Source organism: Xyrauchen texanus, chromosome 39 (assembly GCF_025860055.1).
Source record: "Xyrauchen texanus isolate HMW12.3.18 chromosome 39, RBS_HiC_50CHRs, whole genome shotgun sequence".
In the NCBI taxonomy this organism is placed as follows: Eukaryota; Metazoa; Chordata; class Actinopteri; order Cypriniformes; family Catostomidae; genus Xyrauchen; species Xyrauchen texanus.
Genome location: NC_068314.1, coordinates 17060294 through 17071074, shown reverse-complemented (window position 1 = coordinate 17071074; position 10781 = coordinate 17060294). Strand labels below are relative to the sequence as shown.

Below are 10781 nucleotides of genomic sequence, written 5' to 3'. Positions count from 1 at the left end.
GTAAAATATATTTTATTAACATGATATTACATGAGTTTAATCACAGCTTTTGTCTTAGTAACTCACAGTAAAATAAAAGAGTATATATGGGCCATTTCTGTTATGTAGAAGCAGTAACTTTTGACTCTGTAATTTTGGAAAATAAATATGCTTGTGTTGTAATTTAAGAAAGTATTTCTATAAAAGGTTATACCAGACTTACAGAAATATTTTCTGGTCAAGCTAAAGCACAAAGAACCTAATTAATTATTTAATTATAGAACTTTCTTTTACAAAATGGTAAAAAAAAATGAACTGGAAGCTTAAGAAGATGACAAAAAAGAGCTAAAGTTAGCCATTACTCAGTGAAGGATTGAGAGTTTATATACATGTGTCATTTAGGGTGTCAACAAATGTTTCTAACCATTTTTTTTTATGTTGATATTATCATAGTGATTTCTATCACTTTATCAAATTGAATGGGGTATTTCAATGTGTGATAAACCAACCCCACAAAACAATTCTTAAAATCCATTGCTAATTTGTGCTTTTGTCATCCTCCTAGAGAATGATGTGTTTATTGAAAAGGATATTGAGGAGATGGGAAAAACCCTGTTAATTGATTACCAATGAAAACAATATCCATGAAAACGGTATAAAAAATGTATACGTAATGGGGATGTGAAAATATACTACATAGCAGGAATGACCCATTCACATTTTAGCATCTAATTTGAAACATTTTATATACTGGTTATTTCTAATGCAGCGCATAACTGAATCGCAATGTGAACACATGGTGAAAGATGGGTGTCTAAAAACTGTCAAGACTTTCTGTTGCAACAAATGTTTTGGCCCACGTTAGCTTTCCCCTTCTTCATTTGAACATTTCTGATTTGGCAGAGCTGTACTGCAGCCAGTGACATCATACATATCTAAAGAACAGAGAAACTAATCAATTCGATGCATTGTACATAAAAGACACTGTATGTCAGGGATAATGTTTCTGTGGTTGTACTGTGATGTCTAATTAAATATAATGTGGACAAATTTAACAGAATTAGTTCAATATAAATAGATTTCTTTTTAATATAAAAGCAAATGAGATTCATTATTAATTTAAGGCCCTATTTTAAGAGTGCTTTGCCTAAAGCGAAGTGCTATGTGAAACGTCATACACGCAAAGTCAGTGGGCATGGAAATTAAGATTTCATATTTTCGTGCAAGCATTTGCTAAGTCTAGGTGAATATAGGTTATGCAAAGCGCTAATGGGCTGGGCCAAGTGCAATTTGATTCTGAGGTTCTTTTCTGCCTATTGCACCGTGTGCGTCCTATCATACTGTAAATTCCATTTCCTGTCAAGCAACATCGATATACACTGATGATCAAAAACATTATGACCACTCACAGGTGAAGCAAATAACGGTGATCATCTCCTAGCAAGGCCACATGTCAAGGTCTGGGTAGATTAGATGGTAAGCGAACAATCAGTTCTCGTAGTCAACGTGTAGGATGCATGAGAAAGGGGCAGGAGTAAAGACCTGAGCGATTTTGACAAGGGCCAAATTGTTATGGCCAGATGACCGGTTCAGAGCATCTATGAAACAGCATGGCTTGTGGGGTGCTCCCGATCAGCAGTGGTGAGTACCTACCAACAGTGGTCCGAGGAAGAACAAACCACAAACCGGCAACAGGGTGTTCCCATGATGACCCCTGTCCACCATCGAAGCACCTACAATGGGCACACAAGCTCCGGAGCTGGACCTTGGAGCAGTGGAAGAAGGTTGCCTGGTCCGATGAGTCCTGTTTTCTTTAACATCATGTGTACGGCCATGTACGTGTGCCATTTACCTGGGGAAGAGTAAATTCGTCCAGCCATTCATGTGGACGTCAATTTGATACCATCTACCTAAACATAATTGCAGACCAGGTAGACCCCTTCATGGCAATGGTATTCCCTCATGGCAGTGGCCTCTTTCACCAGGATAATGCGCCCTGCCACAATGTACTCATTCTTCTGGAATGATTTGAGGACCATGATGAAGAGTTCAAGGTATTGCCCTGGCCTCCAAATTCCCCAGATGTCAATCCGATTGAGTATCTATAGGATGTGCTGGACCAACAAGTCCAATACATGGAGGCCCCACCTCGCAACTTACAGGACTAATATCTTGGTGCCAGATACATCAGAACACCTTCAGGAGTCTTTCAGAGTCCATGCCTCAGCAGGTCGTTGTTGTTTTTGCGACACGCGGAGGACCAACACCATAATAGGCAGGTGGTCATAATGTTTTGGCTCATCAGGGTAAATGTAGGCAGCCCATTTATAAGAATTTAGTCATGCAAATATGCTTTATGCAATGCATCCCCTGCTCTGTGACTATTGTTGCCTGCGCTGCTCTGGACCACGATCTATGTGTTGTATGTTCTCTGTCAGCCTCTCTGGAACAGTTGGTTCTCGTACTACTCATCTGTGTCTCACCTGCTTGAAATACTGTATTTGATCCTATCCTATAATAATGTATATTTGTCAAATTTTCTCGGTTTCATTTCTGTATGCTACCAAGGACTTTGGAAAGACACTATACAAAATAAACTTTATTGTTATTTAACTTACTTTATTGTGACATGAATTTTCAATACAGTGTCAGACTTTTGGATCCCACTATACCCTTTGTAGTTTTTAAAATTCATACTAATATCAATAAGTTAAAAAGAAAGATTTAATCAACCCTATTAATCCTTCTTGTATGTGTTCTCTACAGTGTCTTCAGTCAGAGCAAAGTCAGTACAAACACTGTTATTGAAAGCATGAAGGTAAACAAGACATAGCAAAACCTAATTTCACAATACCTTCAGACACAATATACTGTACCTTCAGATATATGTTGAAGCATAGAAATAATTACTCTATGTAAATACACATTTTCAGAAAGAAATGAAGTTAGGTGAACCTGACCTCAAGACAAAGTAGGACAAGGGTGATCCCTCCCACCAGCAGAAGGTTCTGTTTTCCCCACCAGACGATTTTATCCAGACAGCCGATGGTGTGGATGAACTGACTGGAAACAGTTTTTGTCTTTTGTGTCTCATAGCCACACATGGAGTTAAACACAGTCTACACATAAAACACAGGAATGGTCAAATATAGTGTAGTATAAGGTGGACAGCTCTTCATAATAAATCATTGTAGACATTCTTAAAAATGAATAAAAATGAAATCATGAATACATTTAGGAACATTATAAGCTTTGCTTCCTAAAGCAAGCATCATTATAAATTATTGCTTGAACTTCTAAAGTACTTTGCAAACCCCTAACCCTAGGCATTAAACTTAGGTGTTTAACTTGTCCTGCACAGTTTGAATTACAGACATGAATAAAACCTCAAATCATGCAGTTTGCTGAGAGGTGTGCTATTAATTTTGTGGAAACCAGAAAAACGTAGAGACATGGGAGTGGGTTATTTTGACTTGGGCCAGTATGCACCCAGAAAACACACAAAACTATACAGAACACCTTAGATTTGTGGCAGCGAGTTTTGCCCAGGCAAACACCACTCATGTTTGTTTCCTACAATCTAAAAACCATGTTGAAATTGAATAGCCTAGTAGCTGAATTAGTTGCTGAATCTCACTAATTGATAGAATCATACTTGATATGCAGACTTGTTATAAACCGAACTATTAATTATATAAGAGTATGACAAGAGTAGCTCATTCCTAATATTTGACCTCATTCTTGTGCCGTATACAGCAGGAGTAGGGCACTCCACAGGCCTCCAGGCTGGGGGCAGAACAGTTGAAATACATATTTTTAGACCAGTCTTTAAAGGAATCCACCCCACAACACTGAAACTGCAGGACACAGAGAAAAGGAATAGTTTTTATGCTGTCATAATTTTCTCAGTCACACTCTTGTCGTTACAATCCCATAAGACTTTCTTTCACATGCAAAACACAAAAGGAGTCTTGATGTCTGTTGCGCATCCATGAGCGCCAAGAGAAAAGCTCATTCACAGTAGTTCAATTTGTGTTTTTTAGCACTAAAAAGAATGCAAATTCTCACATGAACTCGCAAGCCACTGAGAACAAGCTTCTCACATGTACTCATCTACACACAATGGACATCAAGATCAGGGCCACCGAGATTAACGGATGGGGGAAAATGATTGAAAGTGCGAGCGCTGGGCGTGTGAGTGTTCTACGACTGCTACCAGGTCCTTAAATAATATATAACATGCAAGTAAGGGCAGCTGGGGGAGTTCCTAGTGCCTCCCTAGGGTAAGAAGGTGCCCCCTAGGGGGTTGGATCCCTACACAGACTGTGTAATATTCGTATAGGGAGCGACGGTACTGATCAAGTTTTTATCATACGCTTGGGTCCTTATTTTAAGCTTTAAAGGGATATTTCACCCAAAAATATAAATTCTCTCATCTGGGATGGCATGAGGATGAGTTAATGATGAGAGAATTTTTATTTTTGGGTGAAATATCCCTTTAAAGCTTAAAATAAGGACCCAAGTGTATGATAAAAACTTGAAGAACGTCATACATATCTGGGATGGCATGAGGGTGAGTAAATGATATGTATGACTTTATTTCATCTGCTTAACTCAAATTAAGATTTTTAGAAGAATTTCTCAGCTCTGTTGGTCCATACAATGCAAGTGAATGGTGCCAGTGTTTAAAACACTTCAGTGTTTTAATCCATGACTTCAGAAGTGATATGATAGGTCTGGGTGAGAAACAGATCAATATTTAAGTCCTTTTTTCCTAGAAATTCTTCTCCCTGCCCTGTAGGGGGTGATATGCATGAAGCATGTGAATCACCAAAAACACAAGAAGAAGAATGTAAAAGTGAAAGTTAAAGTGGAGACTGACTGAACAATTTATAGTAAAAAAAAGGACTTAAATGTTGAACTATTTCTCATTCGCAACTATCATATAACTTCAGAAGACACTGATTAAACCACTGGAGTTGATTGGATTATTTTTATGCTGATTCATGTGATTTTGGGAGCTTCAAAATGTTGGCACCCATTCACTTGCATTGTATGAACCAAAACAGCAGAGAAATTCTTCTAAAAATCTTCAATTTGTGTTCGGCAGATGAAAGAAAGTCATGCACGTCAGAGATGGCATTAGGGTGAGTAAATGATGAGAGAATTTTCATTTTTGGGTGAACTATCCCTTTAAAGTGAGGCACTGCCCACTATCATTGTATTGAAAAGACAGACCGAGATATTCTTTAAAACATTTGTGTTCCGCATAAGAAAGAAAGTCATACGGGTTTGGGACAAACTTTGTTAATTGTCAAATCAGGCACAGTTATTGGCTAATGCTGACAATCTCAAAATGGCCAAATATTATATCGGTCTGACTGATATATCGGTCTGTTTCTTGTATCACATATATGGAATTATATTAAAATGGCAGATAAGGTTCCTTTACCTTTTTTTGTACAAAATCAATAACATTTTCTAAGTCCTGATCGTCCCGATAGCGCACAATCGCATTCATCATCATCAGCTCGGTCCTCTCTTGAACCTATCAACAGATATTGAGATTAATATTTAAAAAAACATTTATGGCAAAACATTATATCTCCAAAATGGAATAACCCTCTGTTTAGGTGCAGACGCAAGTTTGTTTGTGAGTGTCTGTGTATGCACCTTTTCAGAGAAGAGAAGGCCCAGCACAGCAGTAGTGACTTGCAGCAGCAAAATGGCCAACAATATTCCTACAAACTGAACAGATACTTCAGTATTTCTTTGTAAACTGATGAAAAACAAAATGCTGAAATATCACTAAAACGTAACTCTGCAGTACACAACAGGTTTTATATAACTATATAACTTAAGGTGTCACAACCTGCTGTTTATTTACCCTAATTTTAAATAATAATAATAATAATATATATATATATATATATATATATATATATATATATATATATATATATATATATATATATATATAAATCTTTCTTTATTTGCTTACCAACCAACAAGTATACCCTAGTAACTGTCTTAAAATGTCCTAGAAACCACCAAGAATACCCTACTAACAGCACAGATTGTAAAGGAACAGAAATAATCAAACTAGCCAACAGAAATTTGAATTAATGAATTGCGTAAAATGTGGCAGTTTTCTAGTGTTTACTTGCTTACCCAATGGCTACTATGATAAAAATATTATTCTAATTCTAGAGGACAGAAGACAGTTTTGAATTAGGTGTGAAAACTCCATCTGACCGTGTTCAGCAGCACAGAGATGTTGCGCAATGCTCCAAAACACCCGAAGAACGTGATGGTGAACATGAGAGAACCCACGATGATCAACAACAGTGCTGGATCTGTGATCAGCGTGTCTACTACGTCTGTGAAACATTAGTAAACAAAATATAACACAAGAGAATGGAACAAAAGATAAATCAATCTGAATCAAAGCTTCTTGACATTTCTTTTTAAATGAAGGAAGGTGGGTTGGCATGTGAAAATCTTAGTTGAATATCTCATAGAACTATAAATGTAAGATAACCCAACTTGGGATGGTCAATGAAATCTTAAAAATGAAAATTCTGCTGTCATTTACCCATTCTCCTGTAGTTCTATATGTTTTTCTTCTGTTGAAAACAAAAGAATCATCAGCAGGATGACTGCCTCAGTTATCATTTACTTTAATTTTATTATGCAAGAAAAGTGAATGGTTCTGCCGATCAACTGACTTTTTTATTTTTCCACAGAAGAAAAAGATGAGGATGAGTCAATGTCAATTATTCAATAATAATAAGTCAGTTACTTATTAAATATTTCCTACATTTTCCTAATTTATGGCTAAAAAATAAGATAAAATGTAAGAGGGGATCAAACCCTCAACTATGCCAATTAAACCTGGTCTCCCTGACATTAAAGCTATAATGATCTGGCAGTTATTATAGAATGTAACAATAATGCTTGTAAATATTAATAATAATTAATATAAAAAACGTTAATAGCTTTAATTGAATATAAAAATAATCATACCTAGAATATATTTAATGTTGTTTAATACCTGACTCTTTGGCAGCCTTCGCGTAGATCCCAACAGCAATCAGGACAGCACTAAATACCTAAACCAAATCACACTCATTTGTCTAAAATATTTGGAATGACTTCATACCATAAATAACTAAGAAAAAGTACAAGTAAAAAAAAATATGCAAGGAATTCTAGGCCCCTTTCATATTCAAAAATACAGTTTAAAATTTGTTGTGGGCCTCTCCTGACCTGTGGGCCCCTAGCATCGTTTTCACCTTTCACCACATTAGCTATCCTGAATATAAGCACATTAAAGTATTAAGTATTTTTAAATCTGTTTTTAATAGTATGCTCAATAAATAAATATATAAATAAACAAAATAAAAATTACACTCAACATTCCATCAAATTGAACAGTGTAATATTTATATATATATATATATATTTCATTTTTTATTTTATTAAATTTTACTATTTACTTTTATTTGAAAATCTAACAAAATATATATATTTTTGAGTGTACATGTAGCCCTATTTAATGGAAAGGACATTATTATTAATTACTAAAACACTACACATACTTTCAACATGTTAACGAACAAATGTATGCTCCATTACAGTGAATACATTAAACATGTATTAGACATGCTCTTACCCAGAAGATGTAGCAACAGACAAATAACGTGTACTTTACGGCTCTGTATGACCTCTTTCTACTGGTTTTCATTTTATCTCCGTTTCATGAAAAAAACAAATGCAGCCTTTATTCTTCCGAGGCATGGAAGCAGTTTTCCATGTACACCCCCTGGTTTTACCTCAAAGACGTGTTACTGCTTGCCTGCTCAAGGTGCACACATACCTGTCTGACTTTGCATTCATACCACAGTTACATTGCGCTGCTGTTCCCAGATTGTTGTGCCCAAGTGAGCAGTGTCCTGTGGAACTGTTCAATAGCCTACTGTAAAATAGAAGTGCATTGAAATTTGCATAACACAACAGCCTTGCCCTTGCGTTTTAATATGCATTTTACAAATTTAGAGTAACGAAACGTCAAATGTCCTTTCATCAGTCTTTTGCATTGGTTTGATGATGTCTTGTAATGAAGTGCAGTATAACAAGTAATCGGTCTGTTCAACTCCTGTATGTCAGCATATTACTAATTACACCCACATCTGACACACACACACACACACACACACACACACACACACACACACACACACACACACACACACACACACACACAATGCAATACATTACTGAGTTTGTGTGACCTGGTTAAACTTAAGCAGGAAAAATATGGAAAGATGACCTTCAAGATGACTTTAAATGTACTTTTTTTTTTTACTTTCTATTACATTGATTTTCTAAATGTTTTCTTAAATATCTAACAGTGTTAACAAGAAGTAGAAACACAACTGAGGAAGCTTATGTAAGAAGTAGACAATATTTTTTAATTCAGCATTTTCCTTCTGCATAGTAATGTTTCTTTTGAATTTACATATTTGTATTTTTTGTGGGGAGTGTATGATAATGTAAAATATTTTTTTTTAAATAATTGGTGCCTGAATAATTTGGAAATCAAATTTGAAATCAAATGGCATATACATTTCCCAAGAATCAGTGTTCTATTGTAATTGTTTGTCTTGGTACATATGCCTTTGAGACTTCTTTTGTTCATTGTGTCACGTCCGTGTCAATATATGGTGCCATAAGCATTGAAATGGCTATTTTAAAACGGTATTATCAAGAGCTATTCATCTGAAGATGGTGTTTTATTCCATTCCAGTGCACTTCATCTATATTTTTTAAAGGCAAGAATGCATACTGTGTGAACACCCCCTAACTATATTTTTAAATATCTCATGAATATTGCAGCACAACATGACTATGATCCCTTTGCAGTGGACAGACAATGTGAAGTGCTTCCATTGCTGGAAAATAACAAACTGTTGAACCAAGCCTAAGGTGGTTTGCTGGTCAAATTTCAGGCACTTTTTCATAATGGAAATGTTGGGTCTTGCCTTTGACCACTGAGGTGTCATCTTTCAGATTTGAATGGCAGTTTCAGAAGCAGAGAAGTGGTGGTGAGATACCTGCAGAGCAGGCGTAACACAGAGCTGCACGAGCGATTGCAGGAGGCACGCAGTGATCTCACACGGAGGACAGACAAGCTGAAGCAACAGGGGAGTCTTTGGAAAGAAATGTGACAGAGGTGAGGAGGAGCGTGCTTTGACATCGCACAGGGGACCAGAGGAAGCTCAAGTCTGAACTTATGAACCTGAGATTTGTTTATTGACTGGTTGATGACTGGCCATGGCACTAATGAAAACAAAACAAAGATTAATATCAACAGAAGAATCGTATTTGTTCTTCATATTGGATGTTTGGTGCATAGACACGTTAATTTATGGAGGTTATTGTCAGTGATAAACACACTGATCCATGACTAACCAGTTTCAGTGCATTAAATGGAAATGAAATGCACAAGGTTCAGTGCTATTTCCTATGTTAACATGATCTCCAGAGAAGAGCCTTTCCACTTCCCAGACCTTAGCTACTATTATCATCCACAATCTGTTGTCAACATTATAATTGATCTTCGAATGTGTCACTTTGATGCTTTTGACACATTTCTGACCTGAAATCCTTCTTTTTGTTTGTAATATTTCTGGTTGAATGGTTTGTGATACATCAGCATGGTTAATGATCGTGTGTTGTATGTTCAGTATAAGTGAAAATAATGGATTGTAGTTACGTTAGATGCCATATTTATCCCTGTGAGGGATAGAACAACAATCCATACAATAGGGTGTGCAGTCTTAGTTCAATCTAATTTTCACATTCCATGTTTTCTGGAGTTTATATATACACTACCTAAGTTTGGAGTCACTTGCCTGAAATGTTTCTCATGATCTTAAAAACCTTATGATCTGAAGGCGTATGCTTAAAATTTTGAAATTAGTTTTGTAGACAAAAATATAATTGTGCCAAAATATTAATTTATTTAATTGCAAAACTAAAATTTTATTTAAAAAAAAAGTTTTTGAAATGGATGACAAACCGAATAATTAAGAAAAGCAGCCATATATATATATATATATATATATATATATATATATATATATATATATATATATATACATACATACATACATACACACAGTTGAAGTCAGAAGTTTATATGCACTATGGTTGAAGTCATTAATTCTTTTAACCACTCCATAAATTTCATATTAGCAAACTATAGTTAAGTCATTTAGGAACTATGTGCATGACACGAGTAATTTTTTCAACAATTGTTTAAAGACAGATTGTTTCACTTTGTTTTTTCGTCATAGAATTTTTATTATGGCAAATTGTATTTTTACATTTTATACCACCCCACCCACCATATACAACCCTACCCAACCCCAACAGAACAATCCCCAATCAGAACAACAGGACTTACATACATGTATATGTGTGATATATATATATATATATATATATATATATATATATATATATATATATATATATATATACACACCTCCACTCAGTCCAGTCTAAGGTTGGTAAATCATTAAAAAATTTTATAAATTTTTTCAAAGAAAGATTCCCCCTACCTCTAATATTGTACTTAATTTTTTCAAGTAAAAAAAAAACGCCAAATCTTTGAGCCAAACTGAAATCGAAGGGGGTTGTGGGGAACTCCAAGATAACAGGATTCTGCACCTAGCGAGAAGAGATGCAAAAGCCACAACGTCAGCCTGTCTACGGCATAAAGGCTGAGACTGAGA

At 35.6% G+C, this 10781-nt stretch overlaps 1 protein-coding gene across 1 annotated transcript; it reads right to left on the bottom strand.

Annotated features, from left to right (window-relative positions):
- Window positions 1–26: 26 nt before the first annotated feature.
- Window positions 27–7808, bottom strand: zgc:113223 (uncharacterized protein LOC541424 homolog). Its single transcript, XM_052111324.1, has 8 exons — window positions 7655–7808; window positions 7034–7091; window positions 6235–6359; window positions 5653–5727; window positions 5432–5527; window positions 3714–3836; window positions 2940–3098; window positions 27–914 (listed from the first exon to the last, which is right to left on the bottom strand). The coding sequence occupies exons 1-8, from the start codon at window positions 7724–7726 to the stop codon at window positions 804–806; spliced, it is 819 nt and encodes a 272-aa protein (XP_051967284.1). The 5' UTR covers window positions 7727–7808; the 3' UTR covers window positions 27–803.
- Window positions 7809–10781: the final 2973 nt, after the last annotated feature.